The sequence below is a fragment of the Centrocercus urophasianus genome, unplaced genomic scaffold, assembly GCF_019232065.1.
Source record: "Centrocercus urophasianus isolate 14NV4802_14NV808 unplaced genomic scaffold, USGS_Curo_1.0 seq_13, whole genome shotgun sequence".
NCBI lineage: Eukaryota > Metazoa > Chordata > Aves > Galliformes > Phasianidae > Centrocercus > Centrocercus urophasianus.
The window spans coordinates 20,587,433-20,609,631 of NW_024884475.1; the positions used below are offsets into that span (position 1 = coordinate 20,587,433).

Here is a 22,199-nt window from a genome sequence, read left to right on the forward strand (position 1 = left end):
AAAAAAAAAAAAAAAAAAAAAAAAAAAAAAAAAAAAAAAGTTTCTCATTTTATTTTAAATGATCTAATATAATTTCTTCATTATATTAATATTTTTAATAACCAACTGTATTTCTGAGTGCATCTGTGTCAGTATTTCCTACTTTGTAAAGCATTGCCATGTAAGCTGTAGGGTGTTTATAATTTTCTTAATTTACTATCCCATGAAGTTCACTGTTCTCTGAAATGCTGTAGATACCCAAAGCCTGGAAATCCACACTTTTATCCAGAGTTTGAGTTTGTAAACTTTGAAATTGTGCCTGCTAGCCGAAGAGGTTGCATTTATTTTTATAAATACATTTTAGTACTTGAATTTAACTGTGGTAACACAAAGATAAATGTTGTATAAGAAAACAGGTGCCATTTGGATCCGCCCTATTCCTCTCTGACTCTTCAAGAGGAAAAGACTGACAGTGGCAAAGCAGAAAAGCAGAAGCCGACAGCTGTGAACATTTCCATTCATATTTAGTTGTCTGAGTTCAGTTTTGCGAGTGCCTTCGAACAAACAAGAAAAGAATAGCTGCATATGAACTGTGTGAGTTGACACACGATGGCTTTCTGAGCAGAATTTAAAGGGCTAAAAAACCTTTCATTTTGTTAGTTTGTAGAGATACGATATTTTGCATGTATGTTGTGTTCAGTGTGAAATTTATCTCTATGCTAGACAATGATAAAGAAATGGATCAAGAAACTAACATACAAAATAATTGCTTCAGGAGCATGAACAGATGTATTTGCCCTTGTTTGGACAATCTGGGCAATAGGATTTTAGTTACATGTATTTTAGGTCGTTTTCTTGGATGTGTAACTGGTCAGCTTCTCTGTATGGAGATATTCCTCAGACATTCAGTTTGGCTGAGGAAGAAGTGCTGTGGCTATGACTTAGCATGTGGACTTGAGTAGAAAGAAGTGGGTGGGCTTTTGATCATTCATTTTAAAGATGGCAAATGAACTATTTTTTCTTCTAAATATAGACTATTGAGTTTTCAGAGAGGCTGTATAAAATAATGATAAAATTAAATGACTATAGCAGGCGCTAAGAAGGCAAAGTACAAGAACTTCTTATGTTGAAAACTTAATGAAAAACCAAATGTTCCCTGAAAAGGAACATTTCTCAATTTGCACGAGGTTTATTTAATTGTCCTTTTCTTTTGTAGTCTTTTTAGACTTCTTAGAATTACCTTGTATGTCTGACAAAAAGAATCATTTTGTGGTAGATCAGTTGAAGCCAAAAGAAAAAATGCACAAAGTTATGATGTCATTAAAAATGACAAACAAGAGCATAAATATCTTAGTTGTTTGACTCCCTTTCTGTATGTTTACTTTAAGAGCAGGTAATTATCCCATTGTATGGCTTCAGTGGTGGGTTTGTGCAGCTATGGGTGTGGAGTTTCTTTGTCAAATACAGTTTAGAGATTATTTTTTTAATTAAATGAGTTCTTTAGTGTGATATGCTACTTGAACCAAGCTGGGTTTCAACTCTAGGTTACATTTCTTCAGTTTCTCAGATGTGCCTTTTTTCTTTGAGGTCTGTCCTTGTGGCACTGCAATTAGTAAGCTGTGTTCTTGGCGTATGGTGCAGTTTTTATTAGGTTGTTGGGTTGTTTGTCTAGTGTTAGGCCATATGATTCTGATTCATAAGAAACTTTGCAAATCTGCTTGAAACTGTTATTTGAAAAACCATGCTTTGGTAGGTATCTCTACCTTCTCTGTATGTATGTGTATACATCTATAGACGGATACGAGTGAATGCATGATATGTATACATGGACATACGTGCAATCTTTGGAGATGTGTCCCTTTGTTCACCCATTCATGAAGTCTAAGTAGTTCATAACAACTTCTGTCTTTCAAAGATTACACTGAGCTGGGAGAACTTCCACCCAGATCTCCTTTGGAACCAGTGTGTGAAGATGGCCCCTTTGGTCCAGTGAAGGAAGAAAGAAAACGGACATCCCGTGAGCTTCGTGAATTGTGGAAGAAAGCCATTATTCAGCAAATACTGCTCCTCAGAATGGAGAAAGAAAACCAGAAGTTACAAGGTTGGTGAAGCTCTTCATTGTGCATTACTGCAGTACAAGTTAAATATTTTGGTTTGCACTGTGACCTTCACAGTGTTTGAGTCAAACCTTAATGAAACGTTTTAGACACATAAAGTTGAAAAAGTTTGGCAGTGTCTTCCTCAGCTTTCATTACAAAAGGCAGTTATTTACTTTTTTATTCTTAGCACTTACCCTTATAATTTGTTTACTTCATATTAACTGCTACCCTTTTTAGTTTTACAGTGGTTGAAGTACTTCAATCTGGCATCTAAAAGTGATGATAATGAATTCCGCACAATCACTATCATGAATTGAATTATTTTTACACTTGCATCTATAAGCCTTTGTTTAAGTGTTGATCAACTCAGAGTTTTACTTAGCCAGTTTAGAAGTTCTTAAGGATCTGGCTGTGGACTTCAGCCTGTAGGTGCATGCAGTAATGCAGGCACCATGCAAGCAAGCTCTCTATGCGGTAGTAATAACTTATACTAGTCACGTGTGATTAGGAGTGTGTGAAACTTGGAGTGTTTCTTAACCCATTTTTTTCCTGTGGCCAAAAGCATCTCTGTAACAAGTCTTATCATAGTGACAAGTTTGACATTTAAATTCAAAAGGCAGCTCATTAAGAATACTGATTTTATTGTAGAGCTGCATACAGAATCACCAGTGATTGTCTCTGAGAGCTGCTCCCTGTGAATGAGGAGAACATAAATGTTTGTTTGGATTATTTTGGAAGTTCAAGAAGGGAGTAGTCAACTGTGTCCCCCAAGGGTGGGAAACTGGCATGAAAATGGCAATTCTTGTTTGACTTTGAGTAAATTTGGAGAGAGATTGTTTTCCACAGAGAACAAATACGTAGAGACAGGTCCCAGCAGAGCAAAAAGTTTGATATACCAACTATAAAATCCTTTTTTGAAATGAGGCTGAGACTTCCAGCTTCCTTCCAGTAAGAAGGAAATGCTTTCTTTGGACATTGCATATGATCCCCCAAAGCATTTACCTATCTGTAAGCTATTTGCTGCTTCTAGTACAGCTCTCTTATCTGGGCCCTGATATCTGAAGGGCACTTGGTTGCCTGAATTTCCTACAAACTCCAAAGGTGTCAGGCACATTAATGTATTTTATACATAATGGCTATTACAGCAAAACATGTCTATGTAAACCAAATGCATAGTGATAGGTGCCATGAAAAGCATTTAGAGAAAGAGAAACTGAGAACAGTGATTTATATAACCCCTTCAATTTAGAGCAGGATATCAGAAATGAGCTTTTATCAAGTTGTTCTGTGCCTTGTGTTTTTATGGGATCTTGTATTTGGAAACAAATTTCCTTTCATATATCTGTGCTCCTGAACTTTTTTAAAAGTTCTTTTGTCTTCAGGTTATCTGTATCTACCACTACCAATCAAGTTCTTGGCAACTGCTAGGCAATAATATCCATTCAAACTTCAATAAGTTTAATCAGATGCTCTGTTGTTTTTGTTTTTTTTCCTGTCCATTTGCAAACCTGTCAGAAATTCACTAAGATGCACATTTCTGAAGCTAGCTAGTGAGTGAATGAGGCAAGTGTTGGCAAACGTGCTGGCCTCAGGTGTATAGTGGGCACTTTGGAGTAAGGTATGTGTCCTAGGTAGCTGCTGAATGAACAGTGCAGCCAGTGAAACAGTACTTGCAAAACAGATTATTGTGCTGCAGTGAGCACTGTTAGCTGACAAGCTGTAAGGAGTTTCATTGCTTCGTTTAATATGTGAAACACTGTTAATACATGTAGTTGCATGTAACCCCTTAACAAACAAATACCCAAACACCAACCCACAGCACAGTCACACCAATTTTGAGGCCTCAATTGATTAAGAGGCCTCAATTTTAGGTAGATTGCACAACTGTTTGTTTGGTGAAGTTCTAAGTGAATTAATCCATTTTACAAGTATTAATCAGTGTTAATTGGTGCACTTATGATATTGTTTCCCAGCCTCAGAAAATAATTTGCAGAACAGACGTCTGAAGCTTGACTATGAAGAAATCACACCATGCTTGAAAGAAGTAACTCTGATTTGGGAGAAAATGTTGAGTACACCTGGAAGGTCAAAGATTAAATTTGATGTGGAAAAAATCCACTCTGCTGTTGGGCAAGGTAAGCACTGTTTGTTATCTTGTGTTCTTGAAATGCTTGCAAACTGAAAAGGAATAGGGTGACTTCTTGACTGCTCCTTCTAAACAGGTTCTCACTAGAGATGTTTCTCAGGCTGCTGACTGCACCAGTAACAATGTTCAGTATTTTCATGGTTACACAGGTGCATGTTGTTATTGTTTCCTTTCAGCATTAGCTGCCCCTGTATTACTGGTGTTAAGAGACTGGGTATTGTTTGTTGTTGGTTTTGTTGTTGTTGTTGTGTTTTGATTTTTTTTTAATGAAAACTTTTCTTATATGAGAGGTGCAAAGTACCTCTGTGTATTACAATAGTTGCAACCCAATTTTGTAAATAGAAAGTTGTAATGAAAGAAGTAAGCCTAGATAATGCCAACAATGTGACAGTGTAAAGATTGAAGAAGATGTCTGCAGCGTTAGCTGGAAATCCTCTGTTCCAGCTAGGGTAGTACATGGACATGCAAACAGTGAATGTTGCTCTCTCTCTAGAACTGCTTTTTACCACAGCTCATTGCCACAGTTATTCTTCATTTTGTACAGATAGAGGGTTCTGTCCCGTTGATATGTGAACATGAGAAAAATTTGGTTTCTCTTGATAATCTGATGATTCTGGCGTGTGTTGGTGTTCTAACCAGCACTTAAACTTGGAGTGATGCAACATAAATAAGTAAATAAATCCCTGTTTAATGGATTGTTACCAGTAGATTCAAGTAGCCTGCAGATGGGTAAGTTACCCATGGCTTTTAATGCTACAAGCATCTCTGTATAGCCTAACTAGCGAAACCATGTTGTTAGAGCCAAGTTTTGTCATATTTCATATGTAAGCAAAAATAAAAAATGCATTTAAATTCAATTTTGCAAGTTGTAGTTTAGATGAAAACTGTTAAAAATAACTTGAGTAAGCAGTGCAAATAGGCAAAAAGTGCACATTTATACTTTTGGTGTGTGTGCATTCTAGCTTCCTAAAATTTACTGCCAACAACGGCGTCACTGTTTTATTGAGAAAATGTTAATTACTTCTATTGCAAAGCTTTGTCGTGTGCTTTAGTGTGGAAAATGGGTGATAAGCATCTAGCTTTTTAGAGAGCAGTAGACAATATTTGCTGCCTCCTTTAATAGTTCTAGACTGGTTGTAAGTGCTAACCTTAGACTTTAGGCAGCTCACCCTGCTTCCTCCTTAAATCTCTCCTGTTACATTGCTGGTTTCTTCTGTTTGTGAAGGAAATACAAGAACAACACTAGTTTGATCTATGGTCTATTAGAGGTAGCAGATAGGGATCTGCTTGCTTGAGTTCCTCAGTTCTGTTAGGTCAGTGGTAGCTGAACCCTCAGTATGTGTGGAGATTACAACTTTAATGACCTTCTTCTCAGGAGTACCACGTCACCACCGTGGGGAGATCTGGAAGTTTCTAGCAGAGCAATATCATCTTAAACATCAGTTTCCAAATAAACATCAACCAAAGGACACACCTTATAAAGAACTCCTTAAACAACTGACTTCCCAACAACATGCAATACTTATTGACCTAGGTAAGTACAGCTGGGGGGGATTCTGATTGCTGGAAGAGAAATAAAAGAAGGTAATGTATTAAAATACTCTCACCACTTAATAATGGGCTGTTGGTAAGAGGTGCTTTTAGTCTGATCTAAATGCAAGCTATTACTTGATGTCAATAGGAAAATGTGGAATGCGTGTTTCAAGCACAGAGAACCTTTGCAACATGTGGTAATTAGGGGCTGCATCTGTATTACAGATATTAATGGTGGAATAGAAATCCCCCAGAAAATAAGTCAGTATTTAAGTGCAGACTGTAGAATAATAAGTGCTATTCATTTGTGATACCCAGCATCTACTGTCTCTCCTAAATACCCTTACTTGAAATAACACAGAAGTTTTACTTTCAGTGGTAGATGATGGTGGCTGGTATTTTTGCTTGTATTAAAACAATTATGAACAGCTCAAAAGCTCTTTTTAAGGCAGTTCTCAGCAGGGTGTTCCCACTGCCTAACTTCAAGCAGCAACTTGCTCCTGATTTAAGACGATGAATTGGTCTGTGGAGATACACACACTGTTCTCCACTGGGTGTAGTAGAGAGTGATTAGGAACCAAGGCTTTTAAATTTAAAGTGTCTTGAAGGTGGACTTCAGACAGATCTGTGACCCCAAGCAGCAGACTAGCATGACTGCTCCTCAGCTGTGTTAAGAATTCTGTGAACTCTCCTGCAGTCATTAAAGGATTTCTAATGTGACAGTGATTGTTCAAAATTATGCTGTTGTTGACTCATATGTTCACATGTCTAACATTTATCTTTGCGAAAGTATTTGTGCTTGAAAGAAACTCACCTGATACAAGTTAATAATACCTCACTGGTGTATGGCTGAATTGGACATTTTTACAGTTAATCCATAGGTTATCCATTTGAATATATGGTCATGGAGATGTATGGGTATACATATAGGTAGATAGATACCGTTCTCTTTTCCCTTGGATATTTCAATTCAGTTTATTGTCTTGGAAACCAAGACAACAAAAAAAACAAGTGTTGTTTCATGAGGATGCCATCACTTGCATGTGAGATTCTGTGGTCTACTGTGTTCATAACAGCTCTTTCAAATTAAATGAAACAAGTAATCTTTTCTTCCAGAGCATGATAGAGTTTGCAAAGTGTTGTGTGTTACAGGGTTTGTGGTTTGAGTCTGAGAGGCTGTGTGGAGCAATAATTAAGTTTGAATAAATGAATTTACCATGAAAAAGCTGTCAATGGAAAATCTACATACTGCAACTAGCAGTACACACACGTGTGTGTGTATGTATATATATATACATGTATGTACATATACATATGTACCATGTATATATATATGTATAACATCATGTTAAAGGATGATAAAAATTATAGATCTGTGCTTTGTTTGATCTGAGTGATTAATGCTCACTGCCTTTTCTCTAAAGGTGTCATACAGAATTATTCTGTCATACTTCTGTTCTTTACAACTGTATTCAAATAAGGTCACATACCCTTTCTGTCACATGGAAGAACTGCCTGGTGAGAGGTCATTTATTCTCAAGAATGTTCAGGGACACCTACTTCTTAATAACATTATATGCAGACGGTTTTCCAGATGTACTGAACTGTGAGAAGATTTCTTGAGTTTAGATGGTGAACTAAGCTTTACAAAGTACATGAGAATATTTTCTTCCTCTTTCAGATGGTGTTTTGCAATATTTGGTAAAATAAGTTGAAATATACAGTCAGTGCATACAAAACAAAACAGAAGAGGCGCAGTTCTATAACTGGTGTAGGTTAAGGTGGGGACAGTGACCATTGACATCACCTTCACTTCTCTATATTTGACCAGCTTGCCAGGCTTAGGAGTGGCACTGGGAAGGGTGTGGCACTCCAGGGGCCCTAAGTGGCCAGCTGGGAATAGGTGAGTGCCAGTGCATGCAGGTGTTGTTTCCCTCCAGACTTGGTCGCACAAATTCTAGGAATTCCCCTAGATTGCACAATGCCAGACATGTAGACACGTTTGGGTTTTTTGTTGTTGTTATTTTTGTGATAGACATTTATGTGCAATCATAGATAATTTGCTAGCAAGTACCTGTTAGTCAGCGTATGTGGTTTCATATCCCCCCGGCAACGTAATATGTTAGGATTCTGTCACATTGAGGTGCCATAGTAAGGGGTGAACAGTTCTGTGATAGTCAGTGAGTTGGTTGAGTAGAGCAGAGTCCATTGCACACCAGAGATGACGCTGTGGTGTCATGGGGGAGAGAAGTGGGATAACGGACAGCAGGAAGCACAGGCAGCAGCCTGAGGGTGAGTTTATTGCACCACAGCCTGGGGCTGGCTCAGCAAGCTGTTCCTGTTTTCTGTATGGTTATACACACAAGTACTACTCAGCTCTTTCTCTCACGCAAATACTTTCTCTCCTGGGCTCTGCTTGTAGAGACAAGTGACTGTGTGCAAATCAGCGACAGTGCATGGTTGTTTTCCTGCAAAGTACTGTTTTTGTGGGAGAGTTATTTGCTAGCCCAGTTGTGGGGGGAAGGATGGGCTCCTGTTTTTTCAGTAAGATTGAACTAGGAAGCTGAAAGCTTTAGTAACACACGTTGAAATAGAGTAGTGTTGTGCAGCATAGATGGATAGGCAGCTAAAAGGAATTTGCGTTTTGGCTTCTGTTTCTTCAGGCTATCAGAATTGGTTTTTTTAAATAGATCCTCAAGAATCTGTCTGAAAAGCATGCACTTCTCCCTGGATAGAAGAACTGATATTCTTGCTACCTATGGTTAAAATATTTTAAAAGCTTTCCCAAATTAACCCCAAAATGTCTTGTTAACACAGTAAGATGCTAAGCTGTACAAGTATTGCTTGCGCTTAGTTTAACTAATCAGTTGAACTGATGTGTTTTCATGTGTAAATACTGCTTCCTGAGAATGAGGAGCATTGAGATGCACATTTAAAGTACAGCAGCCACTCTCCTGCCCCAGTTCATGTTGTTACTGTGCTGCTTTACTACATGCACAAGAGAAAAGATGCAGTTCCCTGGTACTTTTTTTGTCTGTTTCCTTCTCTGGCCGTATCTGCTGCAATCAGTGGGGATTTCAGGTTCTGAACGTTAAGTTTATGTTCAGTAACTGATTTATTTTTTTGCCAGGTCAGAGTAAACTGAACTCCAGATGGTATCAGCATAGGAAATTGCTGTGCTCATCACTGGCTGTTTGCTGAGCACAGTAGAAAATTATATTTTGTTTTATTATAGGCCAGAAATAAAGTAATAGCAGCACTCTTGAGGTACCAGAGTTCATTTCAGCCTCTTTTCAGCAAAACCAGAAATTGTTTACTCCTAAGTAAAAGTTAGAATTTGTGGGTAGGTTAGAGCCACGGCACTCAGAAACGAATCTGCTTGTGAATTTAGCACTTTGATCCCTCTATTTACTGCTTTGTGAATTTCTTAGCATTTCTATTCTTGCTCAACATGTGATTTTTCTTTGTGACTTGTTTGAAAGGCACCTTGCCATGTGAGCAAGGCCGCACAGATCTGTCTTCATACTGTGCTGCAATAACTCACTGTTGTGGCAGAGGAGGCAAAGGAACAGTACACCAGTACAAGTGGAAGCTAAAAACTTTGCTTCACCAGCATTCGGTTATGTGATAGGGCCTGGCCTACGGAGACCTGGTCAGAAATTGCAAGCTGGAGTGGTGTGTGACAGGCCACAGCAGTTACCAGATGGCAGAAGGACTCTGCCCCAGGCTTTGTCTCATTGAAATGGGAGCTCCGATGTTATCTAGGCAGCAGCACAGCAGCATTCCAAGCGCTAAGGGGTGGGGTGGTATTTAACAAGTGGGCAACTGAAAAACATGCTCCACTTAATACTAGAACAAAAGGCATATTCAAATTTCTTCTCAGTTCAGGTATGTAGCTGGGGAAATCTGATAGGGAGAGACTAGGAAGAAAAAAAATACTGTCTTCTGGAAACATTTTCAAAAATATCTGTGAAATTGAGGCTGTTAAATGTTCTTGCAGAACTGCAGTATCACAGAGTGACTGAGATTGGAAGGGACCTCTTAAGATCATTTGTCCAGTGCCCTACCCTAGAGCAGACTGCGCAGGACCGTGTGTTCAGATTCTGAATGGCACCACAAGTGGATACTGGAGCCTTTCTGGGACGAAAGTCTGATTATTTTTTGTTGGTTGGTTGTTTTTGTTATTGTTTCAATTTTTTAACATAACCTTCATTATGTTCACAGGACGCACATTTCCAACACATCCGTACTTCTCAGCACAGCTGGGAGCTGGACAACTGTCACTCTACAATATTTTGAAAGCCTATTCCCTTCTAGACCAGGAAGTAGGATATTGCCAGGGACTTAGTTTTGTAGCAGGAGTTCTACTACTTCATATGAGTGAAGAAGATGCTTTTAAAATGCTGAAGTTTCTCATGTTTGATGTGGGGCTAAGAAAACAGTATCGTCCTGACATGACAATTCTACAGGTATAATTTCTATTTTTCTAATACAAGAATACTGATGATAAGTGACAATAAAACAATATAGATATAGCATTGTCAATGTATGGACTTGACCTTAAATTCATTTCTCAAAAAGGAAGGTGATGATCTGGAAAAATAATGGATCATTTTAAATGTAGTATTTCAAATTAAAATAAGCTACTGGAAAATCTATGAAAGCCGTAATCGGCAAGAATTCTGGTATATGTTGTTTTTGAGGTTTAAATGAGTCTGTTGTAGGCTCATGGGTGCCCCATCCTTGGTCTTCTATGTGGGTATTTCCGAGTATTCTTTTCTTTGCAAAAATCAGTCCAAACATCACCCGACAAATATCTTTCACTGTTTCTAGTAAGATGATGAAGTGTAGACTTTGCTGTTATGACTGTTACACCATATTTAGCTTCAGTCTTTCTTCTTTGTGCAGATCCAGATGTACCAACTATCCCGACTTCTTCATGACTACCATCGAGACCTCTATAACCACCTTGAGGAACATGAGATTGGCCCCAGCCTCTATGCTGCTCCCTGGTTCCTCACCATGTTTGCCTCACAGTTTCCCCTCGGATTTGTCGCAAGAGTATTTGGTAATTCTTCATAAAATTTCAGTATGTTCTTCTTGACATCTTGTATTTGGAATCCTGCTATGAGGAACAGTTCATCAACCAACTTGTTCCAGACATCCAGGAGTACTGCTTTTGTTTTGTACTGCTGTTCATCAGTAGGAAGCCGTCCTACGAAGCATGTAGTGTTTGCAGTAAAATAGAAGAGAGAAGAACATACAACAGTGCCAAACAGTCTCACATTTCATTCTCATTGCTACCTTTTTCCACCCTGTAGTCACCTGTAGAGAGAATGTTAGATTTGTGACCATTAAAGCATAGTGGCATGACAATACTGCTTAAATGCCTAGAGTTATTTTAGTTGCAAGCTGAAAAGAGAGGTACACAAGGCATCATGTGAGAAATGTATCCATTTATTCTATTGTCACTGTCTCCAACACTGTAACTGGAAAATAATTTTGAAGGTTATGTTTCTAAAACATACACAGAGATGACCCGTGCAGTTTAATAACAGATTTACTCTGCAGAAGCATAGAGCTTTTAAACTCCTGTTGGCTGTCCTTACACTTCCAGCCTGAAGGATAATCTCCTTTGCAAAAACTGGTAAATGTTATGAAGCACCACTGTGTTTAGGCTCTTGGAATCTGTAGAAGTAGTGATCTATTTTTTATTTTTTTTTTAATCACATGAGGTTTTCACCTTGATGCTTTCTTATCAGTGCATTTTATAGATTAATTGCTATTGAGAAAGTGCCTTATTTTCTTTTTAGTTCTTTGTTTTTCCATTGCATTATGTGGCACTGTATCTACCATGATAAGCAGGACAGATTGGAACTCTCCTTCTGTTTTCTGTCTTCTGAAAGGAATTTTCTTCCTTTTCCATAGTGTCACTTTAGAGTTGTAACTACACAGTGATAAATGCTGACACTTTAATGTCTTTGAAAGTTACAATATCATTTACCACAATAGAAAATAATAAATGCAGATTCTGAGATGAGCCAACAGCAACCCAGTCCTGTTACTGGTCATGCTATAAACAGTGTTAAAAGAAATCACAGTGATAAGGATAATATACACCAAATAGAATGACGTCCTGTCATTAGCACCTTATCTCCAAGGAAAACAGAAATATCATTTTGCCTTATTTTTTCATTCATTTTTAATTTTATTTATTTTTATTTTGTGAAAGTTCAAAGTAGATAGCTGTCAATGGAAGTTAACCTATCTGTCTACAATAGTCTTTAAGTATTAAATGAATTGTTGTATGCAAGTGTCACGTACTGAAATTATCATCAGTTCACCTTTCAGTTATTCTTAATCTATCACAGTACTGTACATGACAGTAACAGTCTTTGAGTTGGATTGTTGACTGCAATGAAGATTATAAAAGTGCTCTGTTTATCCAGTACATTTGGATTTCTGCCTTTCAGAGCTTTCAAAAGCAAGATTTTGCATTAGAATAGAAGGCAAAGATGCATGATCTCCATAGAGCTGAATTTATTTAGGTCAAGAACAGAAAAGCATATGTGATTTAAACTGTCACCTAAATCTTAAATGTTTGTTGGAAAGGAAGGACAGCGTGACCAACACTTGCAGGTTTTTAATGTCTGAAAGTATGTAGGAATGTCTTTCTTGAAACAGTGTTTACTGGAATTATATAAATAGAGAGTGGTGGACATTATTTTACATTAGAAAGCAAAATCTCATCGTCATCCATGTTAAAGACTGAAACAAGCAACTGTAAACTTGAAAAAGGCTAAAGCTGTCACTTTATTAGTGGCTGCTATGAGCATTATGGCAAATTAGGATCCATCCAGTTCTGACTCCTATATTCACAGCCTTCTGAAGAGCTTAGGTACATTTTCATTGCTCACTGATTTGACCTCTTGAGATTAATGTTTCCTTTTAATATCAGAGTAACTCATCTGTAGGCTATGAAGACTTAGAGCATACTGCTGTTTTGTAACACGTTCTTTGAACCCTTCATGTTTGAAACCCTGCTGCTACTTATAGTTGTTACAGAATAGTTCTTTTGTCTTTTTGTAAAGCATACTTTTGCAAGTGTTTCACGAGTAATATGTAAGAGCAATGTGCTATAAAGAGGTTAATCTAAGGACAGTTTTACAAGTCAAACAGAAAAACTTCTTTTTACTTTTTAATTATCTGTAGAACTTTCAACACTTCTTCTGTGCTCGATCTAATGAAAGTACAGCATAACAAGGATGTATTCTTTAATACCTATATCACTTATTTACTTGGTAAAAGTAATGTTTATTTTATTCCAAGATTATAGATAAAACTTAAAATTTAAATCCTCTAGGCTGCTAGTCACACTGACATTAATTTGGTACCTTCACTGTGCTGGTGTTGGCTGGCAGCCCACTGAACAGGAAGTGTGGGGAGTGGATAACAAATGGGTCTTTGTTAAGTACTTTCTATTTTAAATGAGAGAAGGATTTCAGCTCTGTATTACCAGCTCAGCTCATACAGACATTTGTTAACAACTTACAGGTCACCTTGAGTTAAACTCTGTGGGGCAGGTGCTGAATCACAAATACTCTATTCTCTGCTCTGTTTTCTCTTTGTGTTCTTAGCTGTTTTCTAGCATTCCGTGTCAAAACATACAGCTTTCCTTATAAAACATTTTCCCATAATTTCCAGTTTCATTAGACAGTTGAGTCAGATTCCTACTGTTATCCCTTTCCAATCATTCCTGCTGTAAACTGAATTAGATGAAAAATTTTATGCAACTTCTAGAATGAGTAGCAACAGAGTGTAAGGTTTGTGATTAGTTACTGATTGTACTTTTCTTTCTCAACCAGTGAGAAAGAGAAGTGAAATGACTTACTGTTTCAACATCTCCAATGTGAATGAGCAGGGTAGCGGATTGAAATTTCATTCTGATACAAATTTGGAAAGAAAAGAATTGCTTTTATGAAGAATGGCAGTTAGTGTTTTCATATGTTCTTTACTACATCAGAGAAACCTATGATTTTGCTAGCAGTCATTTCCATTATCACACATGGGGTTTTTTTTTTTTACTTTAATTTTTTAAATCGTGAAGGCACACAGTGTGTTGTGTTATTGTCTAACTTTGTGAGTCTCAGCTACTTCATTCGCAGCTTCAAATACAAGGAAGGGAAAGAGCAGGAGAAAAGCTCTTTCTAAATAAAAACAAGTATAGGAAATCCAGACTGAAATGACAAGTAAAAGCAGTGGGCACGAAAGAGGTTAGCTAGAAGAATTTTACTTTTTAATTATCTGTACAGCTTTCAACAATTCTGAACAGAACCTAATGAAAGTAAAGTATAATAAAGATGTGTCCACCAGTACTGTTTCGTATGTTGTATATTTTGGCTCATAATGACTCTTTAAATAAAGCCAATAGAAGATTCTGAGTTCTAGTAGCAGGAAAGTCAGATGCAGGATAGTGCTGTTTATACTGTGACCATATAATTGGTGGAGTCAGATGGGTTTCTTTCTTGTCTAATGCTTTGATTGCAGTCTTCTATGTCTTGCCTCTTTAAAGAGATAGGAAGCTAGTAAAGGAAAAGAAAAGAAAGGAAGTTGCATTGAAAGGTCACTATGTACTGTGGCTTCATTGTGCTTGAATGTATGCCAGGGTGCTGTCACTGCAGGGCCACCTGCAATGTTAACGCTTAAGCTGTATTACTAAGATTTCAGGGTACTTATTCCTGTAGCTGTAAGAATATTAATGTAAGTGGTTGAGGTGCCTTCTAAAAATAAGCACATGAAACTTGATGCTGCTGGGAAATATGCATTTATCTACACATGCTGTCTTACTGAGATTCTGTAGCTTTATCCATCAGATCAGAAAACAGAGCTTCAGATTTTCAGTTGTGTCTTTGGAATTAGTTTCTGCCTGCTCTGTTACAATCTGAAATGGCACTGAGAGCAGAGATCCAGCTAACTTCAGAGCTGCAGACTTAGCAGTAAATTCCACAGTTTGTACTTTATTTCTTTATTCCCACAAACATCTCAAAAGGAAAAAGCCCACAAAGCTACCAAATGCACAAAAAGTAGTGAAACTGCCAAATTTGACTACCTGGCTTATTTTGTGTTCTTTGCTTAAACTTGAGTCGGATTTGTTGGCTGAAAACTCAATGAACAAATTAAATCATTGATTATGTTAGTCAAATGTGGATTCACAGTCATAGTTGGGATTCTGCAAGAAATCCAAGACCGTAGCCTCAGTGATAAATGTACATGTCCAGCAGAGTATATCTAGCCTCCAGATCACCCTTAGGAGAAATTGTTATTCTTGGACATTTTATTGTTTTAATATTCTTGTCAAAAGATGGGATTACTTGTGTGCTCTAATTTTTCCTTTGTTTTCACAGATATGCTGTTCCTTCAGGGATCAGAGGCTATATTTAAAGTGGCCTTAAGCCTTTTGGGAAGCCACAAGCCCTTGATTCTGCAGCATGAGAACCTAGAAACTATTGTTGATTTTATTAAGAACACTCTCCCCAACTTGGGTTTGGTACAGATGGAAAAGACGATTAGTCAGGTATGAAATAATTTAAATTATGAGTAATATGCAAAGAAATAATATTGTTTTTAACAAATTCTTGCAGAAAATTCACAGCAGTGTATTGTATTACTTCCAGCTGAGAAAAAATCTGTAATTGTAGTTATGAAGATGCTGAAAAATTTTGGAACTGTATGACTTGTTTTGTATTCCTGTATTCTTACATATATGCATTGGTTATGGTCACTTCATGAAGCATTTAATGAAATTGGGAGTTTGGGGTCTCCAAATAATATTGCTTTCCAAATCTAATTTCAGGAGAAGAAATTGACTTATAAGAGCTTTAAAAATGTTGACTTGGGTTTTACAAAACTAGAAGCCTTCCTCCAAACTTTGTCTATTCTGGCTTTTATGGTGCTGTCTTGGTATGTTGCAGCAGTGGTTTTGTACTTCACCCTGAAGAACCTAGGGGAGAGTGGCCTCCTATTATAGACAGTGATTATAGACAGCAAAAACTGGGAATTCTAGAGCCTCTTTTTTTTTTTTTTTTTTTTTTGAATAGCAGACTGGGAGAATTATGTAATATTGCTAAACTAGCAGATCGCTCCAAAGCTATATATGTGAATTGAAACAAAAGGGGAAAGTGGGAGATTTCTAGTGGGTAAACAGAAGTATATGCTATCTACCAGGCTTAAAGCCCAAAGTGCACAGCTCTACAAAGACTGAGTGCTCAGGTGACCTGTAGGAAGCCACTGGCTTTGAGCAGGAGGATGGCAAGATGCTCTCTGTTCAGGCATCTCTGACTGCTCTAAATTTAAAAGTGGGCAGGCGGAAGTGAGTACAAAGCAGAGCCATTCTCATTCTTTGATTAGGTCTGCCTTTAAAGAGAGTGGCAGGTTGACGTGCCCTGCAGTCCATATGCAGCTCCTTACCCCTTCTGCAACCTGGCCTTCAGTGTACGTGCCACAGCTTGCCTTCAGTTAGTTATCTTTCAAATCAAGCTTTTGATTCGCCTCATTTTTTCACCCCTTTCAGATTTGATTCTCTGGGTATGATGATAGGGATTTCCCTCCCTTCTCAAAAGCAGAAAGGCTGGTAGTGATAGAGGCAATGAGAGGAGCTAACAGTTTCCCTGCTGAATTGCACTTTGTTTTGTTTCTTTTTGTTTCTTTTTTTCAAATTTCAGCAGTGTGTTTTCTCCAGAGATGCTCAGATCATACAGAAAATTAGCGTTCCATACGTGTAGCCAAACCCAGATTAAAGCTCTGTTTTCAGTGTTTGGATTTGTATTTGTTCTGCTATACAGTTGTATACTACTTGAGATTATTTTTAATAGCATATGTAACAGATGTTATGAACATTTCATAATCCTGATGGTTTATTTAACTATAACTAAGGTGTAGGTAATGCAGTGAATAAAATAGGAAATAATTATTGATATTTCATCAGATATTTAAGGTATATTTTTTTACTTATTTCTCAGATAAATAAATTACAAGAGGTTTAAAAGTATGTAATAAGTCATGGGTTTCTAATCTTGAGCTATTTTCAAGATGCACTGTAAAATCACATCTACATTTGTTCCTTCTATGTTCTGTAACTGGCCACTTGTCCTTTTTGTTTAGCTGCTTTTTCACTGCTGCCAAAGGAGATAATTGGTTGGTTTTTGATTTTTTTTTTCCTTCAGGTTTCTCTGTGTGCCTCAGTTTCTTTATCTGCTTTTAAAATACAAGGTTTTCTTAATGCTTACTTATAGCATTGAACACTTATGTCAGTGATTCATCGTTAACAATAATAATCTACTTTGACATTACATAATGTTTAAATGAAGTGTGTTTGTGTAAGGATAGATAATTTCATCCTCTTTCAGTCTCTCAGTAAACCATAAATAAGCCTAGCAATGTCTGCTGGTTTTCATTTGAAACTGCTACAGGAAAACTCTTAGACTTGTATGTGGCCCAAGAATTTAGACTGCACTTTCTGGAAATGCATCTAATTCCACATATGTCTGCGAGAGTTCATGCCAAACTCAGATGCATGAAATTTGCAAGCTAGGAAAGGGAGTGCCATATAAATTCTGCACTTCTTGAAAGCTTCAATATAAGTGATTTTGCTGAAGCACTGAATCAGTACCAAAGTTTTAAACTGAATCCAGATCCAGTGCCAGTGTTTGGCTCAATCTTGCTATCTCCTGAGTAGGAAATGCTAATGCCAAGAATTGTCCTTTTTTTTTTTAATGCAACAATTCAATACCCACGTGTTGATCTGTGGGTTTGAAGGCATCAAATGAGCTATAGTTTTGATCCACATAGCACCTAATAATGTTTTCATACACGACAGGTGTTTGAAATGGATATTGCCAAGCAGCTGCAAGCTTATGAAGTTGAATACCATGTGCTTCAGGATGAGCTTATAGATTCATCTTTGAATGACAATCAGAGACTGGATAAGTTAGAAAAGGCAAACAGCAGCTTGCGCAAACAGAACTTTGAACTCCTGGAAGAACTGCAGGTACAGTTTATATTCATATTAACATTCTTATTTATCTACATTTTTTTTTTCAGAAGAGACCATTCTACACTAAGACATGGAAGAGATTGGTGTTTGGTCTAGTGACTTAAAAGCTTAGCAACTTGTGGTTTTGTTTGGTTTAGCATTTAAAGCTTAAATGCAGAAATAATTCTCAGAACGGGGAGTGAACAGAGCACATGCTTGTGATTAGTGAAAAGTTGAATCACTGCACTCCTTGTAATTAAAATCATAGCTACAGGAGATGATTAAAAATACACATGGTGCTTTCGCAACTTCATTTTTACATTTTTCAGACACTACTTTATTACAGCTGCCTATTGAAAATGAAAAGCTAATGCCCTTGTCACGAATTAGAGCTGCGTCATCTGTGGCTTGTGTTATCTGTAAAGATACGGCCTTTCTTGCAAAAATGGGGGAGGGGGGATTGTTGGTTTTCTTACTGAAAAACTGTTACTCATGTGACTTAGATAATATGTGAAATAATGATATCTACTATGTGTTCTGTGCCCATTCAGTCCACAGCCTTTGGCAGTACACCAGCTGCTGTCTGTAGGTCTGTAGGGCTTTTCCTTTAACTGCTCAAGAAGTCAGCTTTCTGACTGCTTTATAAGAAAATATGTTATAAATCTTCTGATCCTGCAGTTAATTTGATTGAAAAAAGGGACTTCAAGGTTAAAAAACAGATAATATGCTCTACTAACAGTTTCAAAGCTCTTGATTATTGTCAACAACATAGGTTCCATAAATTCATAGGTGAAAGGAATATAGATTTCTCAGACACTGGTAGCTTATTGTACACAATGACTAAGGCTAGCCGACAGTGCAGACCTAGAGGAAAGTCTCTTAACAAAAATCTTCTTAAAACGTAAATTCTGACCATACAAGATCTGAAACTGTTACAGGTTGTAAGATAAATCTTACAGATGTAAGGGAAACTGCTCTGCAGGACATTTTTGTAAAGCTTCAGACACATAGATGAAGAAATTGTTGAATGTAGGAGACAGAGGAGAAAAGGATTTTTCGTGTCAGATTCAAGATGAGATGTCCTATAGGGAGCTGCAGCAGGGCATTTTCCACTCTGCTCCCATGCCTAAAGGCTTCGCAGTCCTAGGTGCCTTTTGTTTATTTTACAAAGTCATCTCCACTTCAGTGCTGGCAACTCAGCACCTAACATCAGAGTGGGAAGCTTGACTATTGTAGTGTTGCAGCCCCTTTGTCTTGGAGGTGGGCCTCATTTGCCTTCCCTTCCAGTAGTGAAAGATGACCTATTGCAGATGTGAGCAAAAAATATGACCAAAATATGTGGGTCATGATTTGTCAATATTCCGCCCCTAAAGGCTGAACTTGTTAACCTGCCGTAGTTATATATGAAGGGCGATGAACTCCTCAGGAAGAGAAATAACTGAAAGCAGAGACCATCCAGTGCTTTTGTCTGCAAACATTGCTCAGCGATGGAACTTCCAAACAGACCTCTGCTTTTGTCAAAAAACTTAGCTACAGATCTCACGCAAAGAATTCAAATGATCTTGTATTTTGTTTCATGTGGATCCTAACTCCAGCCTCTTGAAGGACAATCAGGAATGCAGAGCAACAGGAATTTATCAAGATTTGTTGTCTATCAGACTAAATCCTCACCTTCCCCTTCGTTCCAAGTCCAGGGTTTGTTGGACTCAGTGCTGAGATTAAATGGGGATACATCTAACATGCTTTGCAAACAATTTGGAATTCATCAAACATGGTTGGTCAAAAATGTCTCACAACTGACCCATACAGAGGCTTATCATAATCTGCCATTCTTTGAAATATAAATTAAAAACATCAGTTACTTTCTGATTTGATCTATGTCACCTTAGAATCTAAGCTTAATTGTGATCCAAAGCAATAAAGTTGAGAGAAGGAAGCTTCTTGTTACAGAGAACATTCTAGCAGCATCTAAAATACACAGGTCTAATCACATTCATGCTTGGATTTTACCTTTATAGTTTTCCTTCATTTTGGAAGGTATTTAGTCAGATATTAATTTCCTTTTTTTTTTTTTTTTTTTTTCTCCTTTTTTCCTCCCTTCTTTCTGTCAAAGGTGGCTAATGGAAAAATCCAAAACCTTGAAGCCACAGTAGAGCTTTTATTGACTAATGAAGGCAAACTGAAGGAGTCAATTCTCAATCTTGAGCAGGAAAGAACAGCTTTGCAGAAGGCAGTGGAAGAGATGCAGAAAAAGACTGGTGATACAAATGAGAAGCCTCTGCTTACTAGACAAGAGCACCTGGATGCTGACTGATCTGCAGTTGTCACAGAGCTGAGAAGCAGAGCAAAAAACAAAGGGAAGAACTGGGTCTTTTTGTCCATCCATGGAGATACGACATTGTCATCTTCATTGTACATGCCTTACTGTAGCAAAGTGAGATAGGGGCGTTGTGGCTGCCCAAATCAGAAACAGGTTTCTTGGGGAGGAATCTTTCTTCTTAGTACATGGAAGTGCTCTGAACAGCAAGATGCCACGTCACAATACACAGGAGAAACCTACTAGTGTGTGCACAGTGCACTGTAAAGATGTCAAGGATTCTTCCATAAGTGCTTCTAAACCCAAGTGCTTTATGTTTGTTACATAGTTTGTGTTCATAAACAGCATGGTAAATAGCACATCCTTTAGAAGCTCCTTTGAAAAAACTATGGCATTGTAAAACCTTCAAATTGATGGTTGCCTTGTTGCAGCTATGCAGTGGTAACACTTGCAGAGAGTTTTATGATTGGACTTGAGATATTTTTCACAGTCTAATTCCCCTGCAGCTTGACTCAGTTCTGTTAATTTTGCTGTTTACACCTCACATAACTGTTTCTTGATGCTTGCAGATGTCAATCTATTGGACTCCAGAGAGCTGGACTTCATCGTACATAACTATGTGTCGTTAGGGGTTGCCGTCTGTTTTTAGAAGTATCTTGTTTTAATGTATTTCTGTTTAACATCCATTAGTGTGTTGTTAGTTGGCATTACCTGATAAACATGCATACTGTATATAGTAACTGCGTTGTGCTTGACAAAATACACTGACGTTGGTTTCATGAAGCCTGTAACTCTTGCAGTATCACCCAAGGATTTATATTTGGACTCTTAAGTTTCGTTTTATTTATTTCTGATCTGCTGTGTGATGTAAGACATCATTTTGTAGGGAAACTAATGCCCCGCTCTATTTTTCCTTTCTTTGGTACTCTGCCCATCAGTCCTCTGGGAAAGATTTTTCTTTAAGACTTTTTTGTAAGCGTTGGAGGCATTTTGAGAGCTTCATGTTGTGCCAGAGATGCTTAAACTGCTTTGTAAAGGTTATGACTGTTTGAATTATGGCACCATTCTTTATACAGTGCCTCTTTTGAGTAAGATTACACATTTAAAAAAAAAAATAATAATAAGTTTCTCAATACAATGAAAGTAGTTTTCAGGCCAGTTGAAGCACCACTGCTGCAAGTGCAATAATTTTCATGGCAGTCCATTCAGTTGTATGGGTTTGCTTCTGAGTTAGAGAATAGTACTGTAGGTTTGTTTAATCCCAAGGACAGAGGTAATATGCATCAGCATGTTGTCATGGTGGAGAATCACCCAGAGATGTGATTTTTGTTTTACTTAAATTGTTTTCATTCTTATTTTTAAAATTTCAAAGCACGTAGTTGTTTGGTTGTTTGTTTTTCTGGCTGGAAATGTAGGAAAGGTTTTGTTTTTCTGTTTTCTTCATGCACGACCCTTTGACACATCATGGCTGTAGTTGAACATTCATCTATTGTGCAGAACAAATACCTCTGTATAGGTCAAGAAGAAAAAGAGAATTTTCCATTCAATTTCTGAACGCTTTGTTTCACTCCGTCATGTCTTGAATATGGCTCGTTCTTGCAAATCCACTCTGTATTCATTTAGTATTGAAATTCCAGATAAATTAATTATCATTAATCCACTTACCTCAAAGGCTTGCTTTTTATTTGGAAATCCATACTGGGATTCATGCTTCATGTTCAAAACCATGTTATCATGGACCTCATACTGTTAGAGCACTCCGTAACATTGCATTTTTACACCACAGTGCCATAATTCATACACTGATGTTTTAATGAGCAATAAAAGTAATAATAATGTATGCCTACATCCATGTTTTTAATTTATTGTTACATTTAAAAACAAAAATGTAGTTTGTGGGGTGGCAGTTCAGAATCTTGAGACCTGCAGCTGCAAGTGTTGACTCCAGGGAAACACTCCTTTTTTTTTCTTTTAGTCCATTACCAAGAATCTGTGTAATTGCAGAATTTCACAGTGTAGATAAGAACTGAAGTAAATGTTGTCAGAATGCACCAAAAGGGCAAATTAATAATAAGCAACTTTTCGCTTTTGTTA

At 37.4% G+C, this 22,199-nt stretch overlaps 1 protein-coding gene across 12 annotated transcripts in view; it reads left to right on the forward strand.

Annotated features, from left to right (window-relative positions):
• Positions 1–21,951, forward strand: part of TBC1D1 (TBC1 domain family member 1) — a 94,555-nt gene extending 72,604 nt beyond the window's left edge. For all 12 annotated transcript variants that reach the window (XM_042811887.1, XM_042811888.1, XM_042811886.1 and 9 more), the window contains 8 exons: positions 1,895–2,080; positions 4,052–4,213; positions 5,600–5,758; positions 9,982–10,226; positions 10,666–10,825; positions 15,162–15,331; positions 17,633–17,803; positions 19,902–21,951. In XM_042811887.1, coding sequence (XP_042667821.1) covers positions 1,895–2,080; positions 4,052–4,213; positions 5,600–5,758; positions 9,982–10,226; positions 10,666–10,825; positions 15,162–15,331; positions 17,633–17,803; positions 19,902–20,102 — 1,454 coding nt within the window. In that variant the 3' untranslated portion in view covers positions 20,103–21,951. The remainder of the gene's footprint in view (positions 1–1,894; positions 2,081–4,051; positions 4,214–5,599; positions 5,759–9,981; positions 10,227–10,665; positions 10,826–15,161; positions 15,332–17,632; positions 17,804–19,901) is intronic.
• Positions 21,952–22,199: the final 248 nt, after the last annotated feature.